At 49.3% G+C, this 19,896-nt stretch overlaps 1 protein-coding gene across 1 annotated transcript in view; it reads left to right on the top strand.

The window, feature by feature from the left end:
- The window catches only part of LOC125945147 (uncharacterized), a 414,471-nt gene that overhangs the window by 23,866 nt on the left and 370,709 nt on the right, over window positions 1-19,896 (top strand). The window contains exons 3-5 of the mRNA XM_049666722.1: window positions 2,628-2,854; window positions 16,651-16,837; window positions 19,485-19,730. Of these exons, the coding sequence (XP_049522679.1) occupies window positions 2,628-2,854; window positions 16,651-16,837; window positions 19,485-19,730 (660 nt within the window). The remainder of the gene's footprint in view (window positions 1-2,627; window positions 2,855-16,650; window positions 16,838-19,484; window positions 19,731-19,896) is intronic.

The raw sequence follows: 19,896 nt of genomic DNA, 5'->3' as shown, positions 1-19,896 counted from the left end.
GGAATTTTCAAGTATTGGTAAGTTTGAAAAAAATAGAGGCACAATGTTTACAAATTCATAGCTCTGCACCTATCTAAAAGATATCGCAGACCTGTGAACGGCATCTATTAGAGCATTCAAAGCAGACAAATTTGGTATGCCAATTTATTTCTTACATGAATTTGTTACATTGTTTACAAGAATTTTGCACAAGTTCTACACACAAAATAGTAGTCTATTTTAAAGCCATGTAGAATATAGCAATTTTGCCCACTTTAGATTTACTATTCGGTGCAGTTTACAAGATTGTGACATCATGTTTCATTGCTGAGTTAGAGTTGTAAATTTGATAGTTTCGTTTTCTGAAGCTCTGCTATTTTGTCAATTTTATTAAACAGTTGACGACTTAAATAAAAAAAATCGCAACCAACAGTCACTAGAGTTTCACTTTTCTTTGAACTGCAACAAACGTCATCAAATGTGCTGCAGTGGTTGCCGAGAAAAACGAATTCTCGTTTTACATGTACTTAGATAAGAGCACCCAAGCTAAAGCTTCCTCTTAAGGCGGCAGCCACACCGCCAGCAACTTTCAACGTATTTCGCTTTACCACCGGTTTGCCACCGCCTCCCACGGACCTACTCCCCATTCTACTACACTCTACCAACTCGTTCAAAAGAGACGATTTTTAGAAGAGCATCATCTCAAAGTGCTAACAAAATATGGGCGCGAATGATGACCCAGTAGTATTTACGTCAGAAAATTAGTCATTCGAGAACTGCATGCTTGCAATCATAATAATATTTTACCAAAACTGCCCTTTTGTAGCAATCATGGCCAAGTTTAGGCAAGTCAGAGGCTAATAGACGTTCTTTTTACCCCGATGTCCCTATTTCTTAGCACCTTGCTGCATCCCGGCAAAGCTCTCATTTCTACCACATATAGTGTCATTAAAAACAAAATAATGCAAGATGTTTTTTAATGTTCTTTTTCCAGTGTCTGTGGACAGCTGTTTACGAAATTTTGAGAGAAATTAACGATGGGTTTTTTTTATTTTGATTTTTAAATAGTGTTCATTTTCGTCAAAACTTCACATTTGAGGCAAACTGTAAAAATGGAAATTTGTGCTACCACAACGATATTCAGCAAAATCGTTGAACAGGTTAAGGTCTCATAGCCCACCAAATTTCAAAAGGCTACATGCATTAGTTTACTAGATAAAAATTCGTAAATATAGCAAATTTCGAAAAGTGTAGCAAATTAAGAATGTTTTCTAAAACACTTCCGTTTTGCACAGAAGCCTCAAACAAAGCTTGCTGACTCTTCTTTACGTATACGTTTTACAGAAGAAAATTCATTCTTTGTAGCCGTAATATTTTGTATTTCACATTGTTGTGAATTTGCAAGAATGCCCGGTGCATGAAAATGGCACCTGCAACCTGAAGAACTTGGACATTTTTTTTCTCCTAAAGTATCCATTTGTCAAAGAAGGCAAGTTCACTTTCGTACTACCGAGTGATATGCGCACAAAATATAAAATATTGAATGGAATCTAAAATATGAATTTTTGGACCCGTGTTGATCTCTCGTGGAATCACCCAGGGGCAAATAACATGTACTTAGTCTTATTAGTGTTTAAACTTAACCTGTTTTGTCTTAGCCATGATGAGAGCTGATTTAAAAAATGGTTCACTTTCCGTTCAAGATCAACAAGAGAAGCACCCTCAAAGAAAACATTGGCATCGTCCGCATACATTACTAATTTATGACAATCTGGAATACAGCAAAGGTCATTAATGTATATAATAAATAGCAAGGGATCCAAGATGGATCCCTGTGGCACTTTTGTTCGAAAGCCATTTTAGAGCAGCAGTAGTAAACCAGGGCAATCGAGGGTCATAAATTATCTTTCGCTGTGGCATGAAGCGTTGGACTAAAGAACCCAGATTATATTTATAGAGGCACCAGTTTTCCTTAACTATGCACCTAGACAAATCGCACATGAAATCGAGGAGGAATGATTGCATTTCGGCTGTTATCAATGTTACATCTGTCTGACTGTAATCGCAAATTTTGATATGCTTTTTGTCGGGTAAGGTCTGTGCTTTGATAGTGAAGTAACCCGCCGTGGTTGCTCAGTGGCTATGGTGTTGGGCTGCTGAGCACGAGGTCGCGAGATCGAATCCCCACGGCGGCGGCCGCATTTCAATGGGGGCGAAATGTGAAAACACCCGTGTACTTAGATTTAGGTGCACGTTAGAGAACCCCAGGTGGGCCAAATTTCCAGAGTCCCCCACTACGGCGTGCCTCATAATCAGATCGTGGTTTTGGCACATAAAACCCCATAATGTTTTTTGATGGTGAAGTGACTATCGTTGCCATATCAGTGCTGACAGTCACCGACAAAATAGTGCCGTGTGTTTGCAATGCCAGCTTGTTTGTTTGTCTGCTACCTACGGTCATCGAAACTGCAGTGTAGAAAGTAGTGTTTTCGTGCTACTACTGCTCTAAAAATGGCTTAGTGTAGGTGGGCTGAGCTACACTTGTTCTACACAAGTTTAAAAACATGGCGTAGTCCTACACTTCTGTAGCCAGTGCAGGTAAAAAATGAAAATGTTTAATCTCGAGGGCAAAACGGTTGCTGGTGCAGGAGGATGGCCAGCCTGTTCTGCTTGGGGAGGCCCTGGTGGGTGGTGGCTCTCAGCTGGTGCTGGGTCAGCTGCAACCCCTGCAGCTCGAAGGGAGCGACCAAGTGGCTGCTGCACCATTGGTGTTTGCTCCCGTCAGCTCCGAAGGCCTGATGGCCACAGCAGCGCCCGCTGCCATGGTGACCACCACTGCCCCGACTCCACAGCAGGAGGAGGCCAGCCCTCTCAGGTGGGCTTGCCTTTGGCACACTGCAGGTTCCAATAGCTTGACGGCATTGTGCACCAACATCTGGGTGCCGCAGTGGATCAAATAATTGATGCAGCTTCTTTTTTAGAAAATTTGCACTAAATGTGGTATTTGTTATGGGGGCTGCCACAAATATTTTGTTATCTTGAAAGTAGGACAAGTTGCATGGTCCTTGGCACCTGGGTTGGAGGTGAGCAGGACGTACCGTATTTACCCGAATTTAATGCGCACCTTCTTTCCAAGAAAATGGGTCCGAAAATCGCCTGTGTGTTACAATTGGATACGAAACCAAAACCGTGTTTGCGGCATTGGCAACAGCCGTCAAACGCAGTGTTATCGCCATCACAAAATGGCGACAGAGCACGATTTGCGGGAACGTTGCTGTTGGTTCATTTAGTGCTCGGCTTCAATCTTGTGTGGTCTTTTTGGCCAATAACTTTCGGAGATACAGTAAAAGCTCGATAATTCGAAGGTCGCCAGACGACGAAAATTCTTCGAAGTAAGCGCATTTCGAATTAACCGAAATGAATAAAAAATAGAAAACAAACAAGAACTTGCCGCAAAAACAAATCACTTTTATTTTCCATGTCCGAGAAAGATTACTCGAAGTAATCGCTGATGCGGGATTACTTGGCGCGGTAGTTCGCCAGCCCAAGTGCCATGCTCTCCAGCTGGCTCGCAACACATAACATATAAATACAGTTAAACCTGGATATAAGGAAATTGAGAAATTTCCGAAAAACTTCGTTATAAAGAGGATTTCGTTATATGCAGGTTTGGCACGAAAATTCAAAAAATAAACGTTTACCGTATTTACTCGATTTTAACGCGCCCTCAATTGTAATGCGCACCCATTTTCCGTCGTTGCGTTTTCCCGGCTGTTACGTCGTTTTCGACCGGTACCGGATGCAACACTCCAATTGCTAGTAGGTACAGCGTTTGACCGCTGGTGCCACGCTGCGCCGCTCGCGCGAACCGCGTTTCTAGGTGGTTTCTTTCGCCGAGGGCGCACGAACGCAATCATATGGTTCGCATGAATGCAAACCTTGGAAGCGTGGCTGTATGGCTGAGTGGCTACGGCGCTCGCTTTGGGATCATGCTTACGCTGGTTCGAATTCCGCCCGGGCTAGAATTTTTTTTTTCTTAATATCATGCTTTTCTTTTTTTTTTCCTCTCTGTTTGCCAGCGCGGTCGCTTGAACCCCGGTGCCACGGCGGCAGCCGTGGTGCCGGGCACCGACGCGAAGCGGCGGTCGTTGGGGTGTTGCTACGCTGCGCTCCGCAACACCCCAAATAAAAAAAATACTGCTCCAGTCAGGTAGACTGCTCCCTCCCTGATAGTGAGATTATATTTGGATCATCAAAACAGTGATGCGTTCATAATACCACCGATCCTAACAGCAGGCTAGTCACCACCAGCCCAGTGTTTTCTCCGTCAACGCCTCCTCCGTTCCGACGGCGGCGGCTAGAAACATGGTACGCGCGAGCGGCGCGGCGTGGCGCCAGCGGTCAAAGGCTGTACCTACTCGCAATTGGAAATACGCGTCCCGGACAGCTCCCATAGAACTCAGTGCGTCATGCAGCGAGCGGCAAGTTGCGCGTCAGCGCCTTGCCGCGAGGCTACCGTGGCACGCGCGTCTCGCCGCGCGGCAGCGCGATAAGATCTCCTGCGCTCTCCGAACGGGCGAGCAACACCGCGAGCGCTCGTTGGTTCATGCGAGAGACGACGATCGTCGATTGAAAACCCGGCGCGGACCGGCGGCGTTCCGGTTGTGATGGCTCCGTGACGTCACCCTCGTCGCTCTTGATTGGTTCTTCATCGCGCGGCACGCCGCAAGACCCCCGATTCCTGCCGCTTTTGCCGCGCGTTTCTGACGCGCGTTTTTGCTGCGTGTTTTTGCCGCTAGCGTGGCCGTACCCTAAGTCCAAGGGCGATAACGCAGTCGCTGCGCGCCGTATGCTGTATGTGCGAGTGAAAACGTGGGAGGGGAGCCGACGACCGCGTCTAAATATCGCGCGCGCAAGAAAAGCAGGGAGGAAGCGGGCCTTCTTCCATTGCGCTCGAGGCAGCGGGCGAGGGAGCGAGGGGGAGGGATAACGGGGCGGCGCACGGTCGCACAGGCCGTAACTTGAAAGCAATCTGCGTTGGGGCAGAGTCTAGCAGTGTAGGTGCGTCGGCGTCTCGTAGCTTTCTGCGTGTTTTGTGTTCTCGGCGCTCAGTTTGCGTTGAAGCGATAGACAACAGCACGAAGGTCACTTCGGTCGCTTCTCCAGCGGCGCTTCCACACGCCGGCAGCGTTTGACCGGGCGTGTCTGCGCTCATCGAGTCTGATGTGCCACAGCGTGTACCAGTGCGTCGGCAACATCAGCTGGAAAAGGAGAGAGTGCCGGCTTGGCGGGCTAGGCCAACTGCAGCAAGCGGCAGGATCAGGTTTGAATGAAGGGAGGGGGAAAGGTCATGCCCGCGGCGGCAAAATCGCCGGGTCGAGGGATGCAGGCCCACCTTGCACACGCACGCACGCAGACGTGCGCTCGCTTCGCATTCCGTCGTGGCGGAGAAGGTGCTTCCGGTTGCTGCTCGCGCAAAAATGACAAAATTTGGGGTGAAATCTCTAGGTGGTCGGAGGGGGAAATTCGTTATATCGAAGGGGTCTCCCGCTGCCACTTCGTTACGTAGAGGTCTCAAATACATGTGCTTCTATTGAGTAACGGCGGGGAATCGAAAAACTTCGTTATATCCAGGAATTCGTTATATGGAGGTTCGTTATAAGCAGGTTTAACTGTATCACCCGTACAGCACTCAACAAAGTTGCAGACAATGTTCACGGAATCGATAACTGCCTAAAGCGGGTGTGCGGGCGGGTGCTTCACTCCAAAAATGTCAACTTGCTGGATATTTAGACTTCAAAAATGCACCGTCAGGGTTCCCATTGAGTTCATGCATTTTCGCAACTGACTTTTCGGACGAATTGAGACTCCAAAGTTCGATTTTCTGGACTAAATGGCTCGTTCCAAGCCACGCTACCCAATCTTGAAGGCCGTCATGTTTTATTTTGCACTGGCTTGGATTCCACTGGCTCGCTCCATAGCCTGAAAGATTTGAAGACACCCGCTATCCTTGGAAGACTGCACTTTTTCTTTTTTTTTTTCTACCGCATTTACTCGATTCTAACGCATCCTCGATTGTAACGTGCACCCATTTTCCCAGACGACAAAAAAACAAAAAAAAAAACAAAACAAAACAAAAAAAAAACTTCTTTACAGTACCACGCACCTCATGCTTTCAAGCAGAAATACAACTTTCTCTCATTTGGAAAAACAGATTTCCTGCCGATGCAATGAAGTTGCGATGAACGAAAAAAGTTGCAGTTTTGCCCGAAAGGTGCAGCATCGAATGCGATAGCAAATTAGTAGACCGCTATACGAAGTAAGGATAGCAGTTTTATTGACCGGATAAACTTGCAAACATTCGCTTACTAAATAAATTAACGAGCACGGTGTCACGCGCGCACAAGCAAACATGAGCACATCTCGCTCGTTGACCGCGGAAACGAACTGTCAACGCAACCTATAAGCGTCGAAAACACGGCGCGCGGCGGACTTTCTCTGTCGCAGATTGCTGTGAAGATAGGGCCAAGGCGATCGTATCGCCAAAGTGGATCGTCACAGATTACGTCCTGCTTCGGTCCACTGAAATCGTTCCGCATTGCTTTGCTGGCGAAAATCCTCTCCTTCTGTTTGCGCCAGTCCTGCACGCAAGTTTCGGATTCTCCGAATGCCCGTGATGTGGTCTGATTTCCGTTCGTCTCCGCCCACATTATCACTTTCCTTTTAAATGCGGCATCATGAACTCGGTACTTCATGCTGATAGAGCAGACGCAGAGAACGTGAAGACAGACGGTAGACTATTGCCTAAGCACGCGTACTGCAGCACATGGAGGAAGCTACGGTAGCTAGGCTAGAGAGTGGCTAGGCTCGACGCGCGTGCGAGGCGGCCATTTTGAAATGTCGACGGCTATATTTTAACGCAGATTTAGGATCGTACTCGATTCTTAATGCGCACACAATTTTTGGACCAGTTTTATCGGAAAAAAAGTGCGCGTTAGATTCGAGTAAATACGTTAATAGCCTCTCCCACTACGGCGTGCCTCATAATCATTTGTGGTTTTGGCACGTAATATCCCAAAGCCATCCCAGCTCCCAACCACTTTGGATGCATATCTTTCAGGACATAGTTTTGAATTTTGCCTTCAGCGCTTTCCATCAACAGCGGTCGCTTGTTATATGTATAAACAAGAGTGCCAGGTATAAGCGATTCTGTTCATGAAAGAGCATCATGATATCGGTGATCTCTCGATAGATTTCACTATGGTGACCGTGTGAATTGATTATCAATGATAGTAGATTTGAATCCCACACGCGAATGAAACAAGAAACACGGAACTGTTACACGAGAAGGCAACAATAAACATCAACTGCGCCCCACAAAGGGTGCAGTGTCCGCAACTAGTCTTTGCGTGTATCACAAATATTTTTGGGGGCTAGAAGTGTCGTGTCACATGGGCAATTTTAGTGTCACTTCGAGCAAGTGCACTGCAGAGCACTCAGTGTCACTTTGGCAGCGCGCTGCTACACGAGAAAGAAAAGTGCCTTTGGCATTGATAACAATGGAAAATCAGTAGGCACAACATATATTTTAAGCACAGTTTTCAAAAGAACAGTGTTAAAAAAAGCATTCCGAATAAATTTTAGTGCAAATAAATGAGTTCATTGCAGCCGGAATAATGTTATCAATCATCACAAGCTAGGACAAGAGAGCGTCGCATCCAAGGCGAGTAGAGGAAAAATGCCGGATTTCGTTGCAGATGGCACAAGAACGGATCACGAGCATTTGAAGCGTCTTATTGCAGTGCTTATTTGCCGCTTACAGACCACTCCGAAACCCCGCTCACCTTTCACGCGCTCAGACAATACAGAAAATTGCGTCAATTTCGCATATTCAAAAGCGCGTCTGCTAACGATGCAAGCGATGCGCAGTCTGTTAGGCTGCAAAACGACCAAGACGCTGTCATGCTCCGCTCGATTTATTGGTAAACTGAGAAAGGGCAACTTTTACCCGCGCTCGACGAACGGTTGCTCCGTTTGAGCGTCTGTGTTTGTACCACAACCATCCTGAACGGCGGTCGAGCAGGCTCTACTGTCGAGGCACCCCACGCCTTGGTCTCCTCGTCATGCACCACTTTCGTCCAGTAAACTCGGATCAAACGACAGCGGCTGCACAGTTAAGGTGGCTAGCACAGGCATACACAATTGCGCGGTCATTACACATAAACAGCCTGAGATTGAGAATACAGTAGAACCCCGCTGATACGTTTTTCATGGGACCATAAAAAAAAAACCGTAAGAGCCGGGAAACGCAAGAGCCGGGAAACAGGAAAAATTGAGAAATGGGAGTAGTGTTGAAACCTTTTGCCAGAAATGGCCAAGCTTAAAAAATTGCGTTGGCCATACCGGTCTCGTCGACCACATCCGAGAGGTCCTTTTCTTGCCTTCGGCGACTAAAAATGTACCTGCAGTCGACGACTGGACAAGCCCGTTTGAACCATCTGGCATCTGACCGCTCGGGCCGGCGCGGGGTGCCAGTTCGCAACGCATGATGCGGGAACGGTCCCACAGTTGCGACGTAACAGCGGGGTTACCAATGCATTGGGTTCTAGGAGTGCTGTGCCGGGAACGGCTGAAAACGATGTAACAGCTGGGAAAACGCAGCACCCGGGAACGTAACAGCAGGGTTCTACTGTTATACAATAGGACCCCGCTGTTACGTTCCCGGGTGCTGTTTTCACTCAGTGCAAAGCCGTCGAGGATGAAAAGCACAGTCGACATTGCGATGGGCGGCCGACATTGGCGAAAAAATAATCGGGATGCGCGCGCGCTAGTGAGAAGCGCGTCTCAGATGAAGACGCGCACCGCGGCTGCGCTGTAAAGGAAGTCGTGAGACCCTCGCCGCTGCAAACTCTTAATCAGTTACGAGATGACGAGAATTGCAACTTTCGCATTGTGTTTGTGCAAAATAAATAGGATTTGCTATTTCATACCGTAAATAAGAGCATGTTGACGTAGTAAGCATTTGTTTATTGTTTTCTTGATGCCCTCGATAATTCGACATTCGGTTAATTCGGACGTTTTTTTCGGTCCCGTGAAATCCGAATTAATGAGCTTTTACTGTAGCTGTCTACTTATTTGCTATCGCAATCGATGCTTTGGCTTTCGGGCGAAACTATGACTTTTTTTCTCACGTAAGAATTTCTCGGCTCTTGCGTTTCCCAGCTCTTATGTTTTTTCTTTTACGGTCCCGTGAAAAACGTATCAGCGGGGTTCTACTGTATAGCATATTTTATGAGCTTATAACATTTCCAGTCACGAAAAACGTGGTTTAAGATTACTACTGAATCTACTTTCAATGTCACTTTATGTATCTTTTAAGCATTGCTACCGAGGCTACACGAGTTCGCCGAACAATCTCGCTGCGGAGTGCGTTCTGCAGTAAGTGTCCCTAAGTGTTCCATGTGGCTGCCTGCGAATGTTGTTGACTGTAGCATGCAATGAAAGCATGAGCGGGACGGCGTTTCTCATCCCTCATTTGGCAGGTCCCAAATCTCGCCGCCTATACATTCGAACCCGTTTATAACGAACTTGATAGTTCTGAAAAAAGTGGTCGTCATATCAGTAGTTTATTATAAATGGACTCGCCCTTAAAAACACTAAAAAATTAACCACACAATCTGGTGTCAGCAGTTACAATTCGGCAGCACTTTGGTATGAAAACCAAAGTTTCAGTGTCATTTTTGTTCCCAGTGCGTTCCCACACCTAGCTGCAAACTTTTGTTAGAAACGTCCATCTAAAGAACGAAATGCACCGTCATGTAGAACTTTCAAAACGGCGCTTGGTTCTGATCACCTGTCATTTGGAACTGCAGGTGCGACTGCTATTTTTAATTCGAGAGCTTGTGATATTGTAACGAGACAGCAGTTTTTCTGACAGGCCGACCTGACGCGACGGAGACCATAGGAGCACCAAAGAACCAGGTGGGAAGTGCAGGTCGCGGTGTCGCTGGTCGTACAAACGCCGTTGACTCTCTTGGGAGTGCAGAAGGCGGCCACGGGCAATTTCCCTTGCGTGGGCAGCGCGGGCGACGGCGTCAAGTGCATATTCACTGGTGGGTGCTGCGTGAACAGGGAGGCTTGTGTCGAGGGGCAGTGCTGGTTCTCGGCCGAACAGAAGGAAAAATGGCGAATAACCGGCTGTGTCGTGGCGCGAGGAATTATACGCAAAGGTGACAAACGGTAGAGCGAGGTCCCAGTCAGTGTGGTCGGAAGACACATACTTCGCGAGCATGTCTGTGAGAGTGCGATTAAGACGCTCCGTGAGGCCATTCGTTTGCGGATGGTATGACGTGGATAGCTTGTGCCTCGTGGCACAGGACTGCAGGATGTCCGCGATAACTTTCGACAGGAATGTCCGGCCACGGTCTGTGAGAAGTTGTCGCGGAGCTCCATGTAATAAAATCACGTCGCGTAGAAGAAAATCGGCAACATCTGTGGCGCAGCTTGTAGGGAGCGCTCGGGTGATGGCGTAGCGCGTGGCGTAATCTGTGGCCACAGCGATCCACCTGTTCCCAGAGGTAGAAAGAGGAAAAGGACCAAGTAAATCCAAACCAACCCGAAAGAATGGTTCCGCGGGAATGTCAATTGGTTGAAGGTACCCAGCAGGGAGCGTCGACGGTGTCTTGCGTCGCTGGCATTTCTCACACGCAGCTACGTATCTTCGAACGGAGCGAGCAAGCCCTGGCCAAAAGAAGCGTCGGCGAATCCGGTCGTAGGTACGTGACACACCGAGGTGACCGGCAGTGGGGAGGTCGGGAAGCTCGTGGAGAACAGCCGAGCGAAGGTGTTTAGGGATCACAAGGAGTAATGCTGGGCCGTCGGGGTGAACGTTGTGGCGGTAGAGTACGCCATCTTGAAGTGTGAATAAGTGAAGGGAGCTGTCGGCAAGTGACGATTCCAGGCGGTCAATGATGACACGCAAGGACGGGTCACGGCGCTGCTCGTCGGCGACATGGACCAGTGGAAAAACAGAGAGAACGCAGGCGTCGGTGTCAGTATCAGACGTAGAGGTCGGGTCTTGGACTGGGTAGCGAGAGAGGCAATCTGCGTCCTGGTGTTGGCGTCCCGACTTGTACGTCACTGTGTAGGGATATTCTTGTAGTCGGAGAGCCCAACGACCGAGCCGGCCAGTAGGATCCTTGAGCGACGAAAGCCAACACAGCGCATGATGGCCTGTGATTACTGAGAAGGGCTTGCCATATAAATATGGGCGGAACTTTGAAACAGCCCAGACGAGAGCAAGACATTCGCGCTCAGTGATCGAATAGTTGCGCTCTGCAGTTGTCAGGAGCCGGCTAGCGTAGGCGATAACGCGGTCGTGTCCGTGTTGTCGTTGCGCTAAGACTGCGCCGATCCCATAACCACTGGCATCGGTTCGGACCTCTGTAGGTGCGGACGGGTCAAAGTGGGCCAAGATCGGTGGATTGGTCAGAATCGTGATAAGGCGTGAAAATGCGGCAGCCTGAGGGGAACCCCACGTAAAAGGCACGTCTTTCTTCAGAAGTTCAGTGAGTGGTCGAGCGATTGCTGCGAAATCTTTCACAAACCGTCTGAAATAAGAGCAGAGCCCCACAAAACTCCAGACGTCTTTGACAGACTGAGGTACAGGAAAAGCTGTTACTGCTCGAACCTTTTCCGGGTCGGGTTGTACTCCGGAAGCATCGACGAGATGGCCGAGCACTGTAATCTGTCGGCGCCCGAAGTGGCACTTCGATGAGTTTAATTGGAACCCAGCCTTGCGGAAGACGTCAAGTATAGCTGCGACGCGCTCAAGGTGCGTCTCAAACGTAGGAGAAAACACAAGGACGTCGTCGAGGTAACAAAGGCAAGTTGACCATTTGAAACCTTGAAGCAGAGAGTCCATCATCCGTTCGAACGTGGCGGGGGCATTGCATAAACCAAACGGCATAACCTTAAATTGGTAGAGGCCATCTGGAGTGACGAAAGCGGTCTTTTCTTGGTCTTGCTCATCGACGGAAATCTGCCAATAACCAGATCGAAGGTCAATGGACGAAAAGTATTTGGCACCGTGAAGACAATCAAGAGCGTCGTCAATTCGTGGTAACGGGTAAACGTCCTGTTTAGTGATTCGGTTTAGGTGGCGGTAATCAACACAGAAACGCCACGTGCCATCTTTCTTTTTGACGAGCACCACCGGCGACGCCCAAGGGCTCGACGAGGGCTCAACAATGCCTTTGGCGAGCATCTTGTTGACTTCCTGCTGAATAACTTGCCGCTCTGCCGTGGACACGCGATACGGTCGGCGATGAATGGGAACAGCATCACCAGTGTTTATCCGATGCTTAACAAGGGACGTCTGACCAAGTGGGCGATTGTCAGTGTCAAATATGTCGCGATAGGAGAGCAAAAGGCGATACAGGGCGGCTGCTTGGCCAGGGGCGAGGTCCGGAGCGACCATGGGACGTAATGGGCCGTCGAGGTTCAAGGCATCCGGCGGGTAATCAGGAGGATCTGGAGACGCGTCGGCTGCAAAAGCAGTGACGTGGTCGTCTGTCACTGACCGGAGCGTGGCCACCGCTATGCCTTCAGGTAACACTTGCTTCGTCAAGCCAAAATTGACAACGGGGAGACACATCCGATTAGCGGCAAGGGTAACGACGGAGTGTGGCACAGAGATGTCGCGCGCCAGGAGGACATCACGAATAGGGGCCACGACATAGTCGCCATCAGGCACGGTTGCCGTCGAGGCCAATTCGAGGAAGGTTAGGGCTTTTGGAGGTAACCGAACAAACGCTGTAGTGCATAGGGTGTGCGGTTGTTCGGGGCGAACGTCGGAAACAAGAGGAAGCTCGAGGCACAGCGTACCGGTGGAACAGTCGATGAGGGCAGAATGCGTCGTCAGAAAGTCGAGCCCGAAGATTAGGTCATGAGGGCAACTGGTCAGCACGGAGAACAGGACGGGAACTTGGCGGCCAGCAATTCCTACGCGAGCAGTGCACATACCACAGACGGCGACAGTGGCGCCATTGGCGACGCGTACGGCTCGAGTGACGGCAGGCGTAAGAACTTTTTTGAGGCGACGACATAGGTTAGCGCTCATTATAGACACTTGGGCTCCAGTATCAATCAATGCCGTCAATGGGACACCATCTACATCTACTTCAATTAGGTTCGTGTTCGTGAGGAGCGTCAACGGAGGATTTGGACAGGACGAACGTGATGCAGCACTACCTCCTAGAGCTGCATGGCCTAGTTTTCCGTCCGGGAGGGTCCATAATGGGTCGGCGACGAATAGCGGCGTGGCTGGGGCGACGGGGACCGACGGCGCTGAGGTGACGGCGAGCGAGTGGGACGACTGTCATCGACGGATACGTGAGAGCTCGAAGGCATACGGCGAGGCGAGTAGCGGCGAGGGTCGGCATATGGGCGAGGAGATGGCGAAAAGTAGCTCGAATATGGCGATGACCAGGAGGTGCGGCGGCAACGAAAGCAAATGGGCTTGTCGTCCGGAGTTCTCCATTCTGTAGGGTTGCGGTATCCGGAATGCAGATCGCTGCGAGGCGCAGCTGTCGGCACCAGGCGGGCGTCAGGTCGGGAGATGGAGCAGGCAGCAGGAAAACCGAGGTTGGCAAACTCTTGCCGCACAACCTCCTGAATGAGGGAGATCGCTGGGGCTGGTTGGTCAATGGTGGGGTCAAGTGGGCGCGGATGGAACGTGGCAGGACTGGCAGCCTCGATCTCACGGCGAACAATACGCGTGACGGTCTCATTGGAGGGGGGCGAAGCGGTAAGGGCGACGCAGGACGACGTCGCAGCTGTGTTAGGGAGCCGGGAGAATTGTGGAATGACGCGGCGGCTTTTGGCGAGCTCAAAGAGGCGGCATTCCTTGACAATGACGTCGATGGTAGACACATTGTTGAAGATCAACAAGTGGAACGCATCGTCCGCGATCCCCTTGAGAACGTGGCCAACCTTGTCAACTTCGACCATGTTCTCGTCGACTTTCCGGCAAAGAGCTAGGACGTCTTGTATGTACGAGACATACGATTCAGTGGAAGACTGCACTCGAGTAGCAAGCTCTTTCCTTGCAGCCTGCTGCCGACCGTTCGGATTTCCAAAGAGGTCGCGGAGCTTCTCCTTGAAAGCGTCCCAGCTAGAGATCTCCTCCTCGTGTGTCCGGAACCAGACACGAGGCGTTCCGCCCAAGTAGAAGAGGACATTAGCTAGCATTATGGTAGGGTCCCAGTGGTTGTTGCGGCTAACAAGCTCATACATGCGTAGCCAGTCATCAACGTCGACATTATCTTGGCCGGAGAATATGCCAGGATCGCGGGGAGTGGCTACCGTGACGTACGTTGTGGTTGGAGTTGGAGTAGCAGCAGCAGACGAGGTGTCACCGGGAGCCATGGCGGAAAGCTGGACGGTGCGGCCGCTGCCGAGCTCCGTGGCGAGGACGGGGAACGGCACGCCCCACCAAAATGTTACGAGAACGAAGGATTAAGTACAGGAGACTATTTACAAGTATATTTACAAATGATAGCTGCAGCGCTGGCCAGATCAGCCGATAGCTCGAGAGCCCAGAGCAGTTCGTCTTCTTCGTCTAGGCGCCCGCGTGCCTCGTTCAAACAACCAAATACCACACGCGTGTAGCAATATATTTTACTACCGGCGGGACATGACTATATTCTGCACACGAGAGCGAATTAGTTTGGAAGCGTAAACTTTGGAAACTACTGCAGCATGCTGCCATTTTGTGAAGGTCTCGGACATGGTGGTTTTGGCATTACGACTGCTCATCAGCCACACAAGAGCCGTAAAATTACGTTGCCTAGGTCACTTCGGGTTAAGAAAAAAAAATGCGATGTTCGAAAGGTAAAACGTCACCGCAAAGTTCACCAATCGGCAAACGTGTAAATGAAGCGCCGGTGATCTGCTGAAAATGGCGCAGTAACTGCGAGCATTGCGTGGTGGCAGCAAGTTGTGATGTGTTTTTCGTGTGTCACCGATCTCGGGGGCGTGCGGGTGTTATGAGAGATGGAGAGGGAAGACGCATGGCCACACAGCAAGCATATTTTAATCTCACACAAAACCAAAAAACCTCAAACTAAAACTCAAGTGCACACAGAACTAGAACACAATGAATAAATAAAGGTTAACAAAAACAACCTAATGAATCACTAAATATCCTTAACTTCGCCTCCGTTAGTCTTAGGCCCTTCCTACCCCAAAGTCTGGCATCACTGGCCTACTGTAGTGACGATAGAGGAAAGTCTTTCTTACGAAAGTCCGTCGATGCGCGTATTTTCCCGGCCGGAGTCTTGTAAACTCTTCGATGTGGTTGTTTCACCGACCGTCGCATAAAGGTTGCTGCGTAGAAGTCGGTCTTTCAACGGGCTCGTCTCGGAAGCCTGGGTAACCCGGTCGCTGTTGCTGACGTGGCCGGGAGAGGTGACGGGTTAGGCCTAGCGACGTCCTCGGCCGCTGCTTCCGTCTCGCTCCTTTCCCGAGTGCCGACGTGGCGTTCCGGGGATCATCGAGCGTGCCGGTCTGCCTTGGAAGAGGGGTCCTTTCTGGGGTGCCCGGTCCTGCCGTGAGAGGCTGCAGCCGGTCCAGGAGCCTCACTCGAACTTGCCGAGGTCGACGGCCACACCATGGACGGCCAACGTCACGGACTCGGCCAGACCCCCAAGTCTCCCGTCGCCAGAGCGGTGCTGGCGATGCGACCTTCCTGGCCCGGAACCACGTCGATAATGCTCAGACAACGCCGTTTCTCCTTCGATCACGCCTCGGGTCACGCGCCTCGCGCGCTCGCGCCGTTCAGAACGCTCCGCTCACATCGTCTTTGTCTTCTTTATGGCGCCGCCGGCGCCTTACTCATGACACAAGTGGAGCAGCATTCTTGCCCACTTGGGCCACGTCGACGCTTGAGCCATCCGTGGTGGAGAGATGGTCGTTCCAAATCATTAAACCTAGCGGTCACAGCACATGCACGGACAATTGAGCACAAACGAGAGTGGCATCGCACAAGCGCACACCCCAAGCCATACTGTTTATGCTGTATGTGGAACGCCCTGCACGCCTCCGCCCTGGAGGCCACACACGACCTTCTTCGCGGCTTCCGCAGGTGGCGGTCGCTCGCTCATCTCGAAGGCTGTATCGTCGTTGCTGTTTGACTGGGGCGCCCGCTGCCACGTGCCCAGTTTGGTCGCGTGCACTTCGCATGTGCCCTCTTTTTACTGTGACCGGGTTGGAAGCATTCATCGTAGCAGTATGACAAGTTTAAAAACATTTATCTGGAAGCAGTTTCCATAGGGAAATCGCAATTACACTCAAGTGTGGTCGTTGTAACCGATGGGTCGTTATATAAGTGGGTTCGACCGTACATACATTGGTTCTAGGTGTAGGGGGCGTGCCGCCGGCACGTCCGCTCAAGTGCGCAAGTTCGAAAAATTTAGCATCTGGAAAATCGGTCGGCAGTTGTATTTGACATTTTTGCAACCAGGATGCATTTTGCAACCAGTTGTATTTTGAGCCAGGTTCAAAAAATTGCAGGATGTTGCCACATTTGAAAAATTGAAGCATTTTGGCGTTTTCACTACACCGGCAAGGTATTGTGACCACTCCAGTGATGTGTCTCTCTTGAACGTGCAGGCAGGCGGAGCAGCCCCAGGCGGGGGGGGATGCAGCACCGCTCCTGCGCACGGTGACGCAGACAATGAAGGTGCGCTGGCTGGATGAGCTGCTGGCGCACAAGGGGATTCACTGCCCCATCAGCGACTGCCCCTTCACCTGCCTCGCCATCACCGCCATGGAGAAGCACTACGCGCAGTGTGCTGGGGTGAGAGCACTTCACCACCAACTTTACAATTCAGTCCCTGTGGTTCTGACGAAATGGATCAAATTATCTGGTGGGTAGAATTGAATGAGGGGCAGAAAAAACGCTGGAACCGTAGAACCTTGTTCGTACATTTTGTAAAAAGATGCAAGAAAAAAAAAACATACTAACAAGAAAACATACCACCTGAAGTCGCTAAAAAAATATGGCAGACTCAACTGTAGTTGACATCTTTGCCTTTTACACACCGTGGTGGCCGTGGCATTGCGCTTCTCTGTGCCCATCTCTGTTTTTGTCCCCTCAAAGGGGACATGGCTACGTTATTGCTGCAGACTTGCCGATATTATTTATTTATTAATTTTTATTTACAAAATACTGCGGTCGAAAGACCAAGCAGGAGGGCATAACAAAGGCAGTTGCCAAAAGAAATTCAAAGAACACAAAACATGAAACAAAGAACGTAGTGAAGTGGTAGAACACCGTAAAATACATAATTATAATAAAAAGTTAACAGGATTGAACAAAAGTGCAATGCACAACCAAAAAAATACGCAATATGATCAACAGCACAGTTTATACTGTGTGGTCACAAACGGAAAGGTACACAGTTCTCAAAATCAGGATTAAGAAACTGTTTCCATGGACGTAATGTACTCACAAAAAAAAAAAAAAAAGATTGCGTTCTGCTTGCTCCATCAGCCGCCATTTTTGTTTTGATGTCCCACACTCTTAAGGCGGCAGCGGCTTCTTGGTTGACCTGTTGTCATCCCGCAGCAAACACTTTCCGACACGTTCGATGCGTTACCGTGCTTAGAAGTGGTTTCGCGGAAAATTTACCCCGTGTAATGATCGCACCCCGAAATTTGCGTCAATTATTTTGAAAAAGAAAAGTGCGATCATTATGCGAGTAAATACGGTAACTTATTTTCTGGTGAATCTCTTATTTCAAACTCGCAATTGTTCTGACTTTATTGGTTGAGTCCAAATTATTGGTCGGCGTTTGTACTGCGTGTTTTCTTTTTCAATTTGATCCTGTCGCAATTATGTTGGTAAAATAGAACACGGCATGCGAGCAGATGGTTTAGCTTATTATTTTGCAGTATTTGGTGCTGTGTTCTTTGTGGCTTTAAAGGGTTCCCCCTCGGGCTTGGTGAAAAAAAAGGCAGTTTGCGGATAGCATACACTGCTGGTAAGGTCTGTGTGTAGAGCTCTCTTTTCCAAACCTGTTTGTGGCCAAATACGTCCGAATTGGTAACGCCTGCCGGGACCAGAGGACGAGTCCAAATTACCCGGTTTTCTGAATTAATGAGGATCGACTTAACTGTACGAATATAATTCTAAGTAATGTCACGAAGAAACGGGAAGCGACACATAAATGCGGCCAACTGCAAGAGAAAGGACGAGGGCATGCACGGCCATCACTTGTCGACCGTTGGCCACGACGGTGTTATCCTCCATGCGACTACAATTGTAGGACAGGCAGCTCTTCAAAAATGCCTGCGAGCACGGCAAAGCCTTTCCCTCACTGTGTCTGATGCGCCAGCACAGCGATGGTCTTGCTCAAGCATGAGAATAGTATGGCGGAAACTCATTAATGTTCAGCAGAACAAAGAAGGTGCAAGATATACAGTGGCAAGTCACGGATCCTGCGCTCTAGCGCAAACCGTAGAGGCAGCGCTCGAGAAAATACAAGGAAAATAAGAAATGCATTATAATCATGTCGAGAACCCGAATATAATGCGAGGTGAATTCTGAGGCCAGAAACAAACTCGCATTATATTCATGCAAGTATGGTGTGTCAGTTGTAGATGCAAACTGAGTACACGTTAGCACTTTAGAGGGCTGCAGTGTACACACTCAAAACACAAATAAAATCCGAGATTTTCATTGAGACCAAGATACCAGACTTATGCAGCAAAAAAATTACAACTGTAGATTTACGTGCAGTGCAAGCTGATAGAGAACTAGCAAAGGGACTGACGCCAGCACAATCGACGTCGGCCAATTTGGACTGTTATATTTTGTGAATAAAGCAAATTAGGAAACATGTCTTGCCTGACATAAGTGGACTTCCATCCAAAATTTTTCTTAATAGCAATCAAGTTTTCCCATGTTTATTTCTTGAAAATGACCTTTTTTTTTTTTCGAAAAAATTGTTTCTTAAACTATTTTTCTCTCATAAAAAAATAGGGGGCTGGGGCCTCCCAATCTTTTGCAGGAATGTTTCAAAGGCAACAATTTATATTTGACACTCTTTTCAAGCTTTTGTGTTGAATAGAAAGCATACAAACGCGCATCAAAGTTGCAAAACATTTCTCGTTTAAGCCGTGTTCGGAATTGAAAAGATTTTTTTTCTTTTCAGGATTTTTAGGAAAATAACACCTACACCTTCATATATTTTATTCGGCTTACTGGGAACGCTTTTAGCATAAAAAATTTTAAGTTCTGTGCAGTTTGGGTACGCCCGCGTAACATAAAAATAACCAGAGAAAATGAACATATCAAGCGGATAACCCTACACTAGGGTGCTGTTGTCCACTGGCTGTGTATTGGTATTTTAAAGAGATGGAATACGAGGAGGCCTCTCTATGTGGCACTTTTCTTCAAGTGGCTGCTGTGGCCTTGCAATGTGTGCGCTGTCGCTGTGCAGGTGAATGGATCTGGCCTGGACCAGTGCCCTTACTGTGAGGCCCAGTTCCTCACCCACAGCAGTGCCCTGCACGTGCACATAGTGGAGGAGCACCCGACACGGCGCTCCCTCATGCAATCGCACGTGGGCGAAGGACGCTACCGCAGGTCCCTTGGGGGAGCCTCCCGACGCAGCAAGACCCCGACCCCCCCACCACCACCACCCCCCAAGCGACCTTTGTTGGGCCAGGCACCTACCACTGCCGGGGTGAGCGTCATTTGGGGTAACAAGGGGGCAGTGGCAAGGTCAGCGACAGCTTTCCTGTGTGATTGCATAGGCGGAAAGTTTTCGTTTTTCCGGGGGGGACTGGGGCCTGACCAGCTTTCCGAACCTCACCCATGTATGCATATATGCATACATGGGTGAGGTTATT

The sequence above is a fragment of the Dermacentor silvarum genome, chromosome 4 (assembly GCF_013339745.2).
Source record: "Dermacentor silvarum isolate Dsil-2018 chromosome 4, BIME_Dsil_1.4, whole genome shotgun sequence".
NCBI classification, from domain to species: domain Eukaryota; kingdom Metazoa; phylum Arthropoda; class Arachnida; order Ixodida; family Ixodidae; genus Dermacentor; species Dermacentor silvarum.
This window is presented reverse-complemented; position numbering and strand designations above follow the sequence as displayed.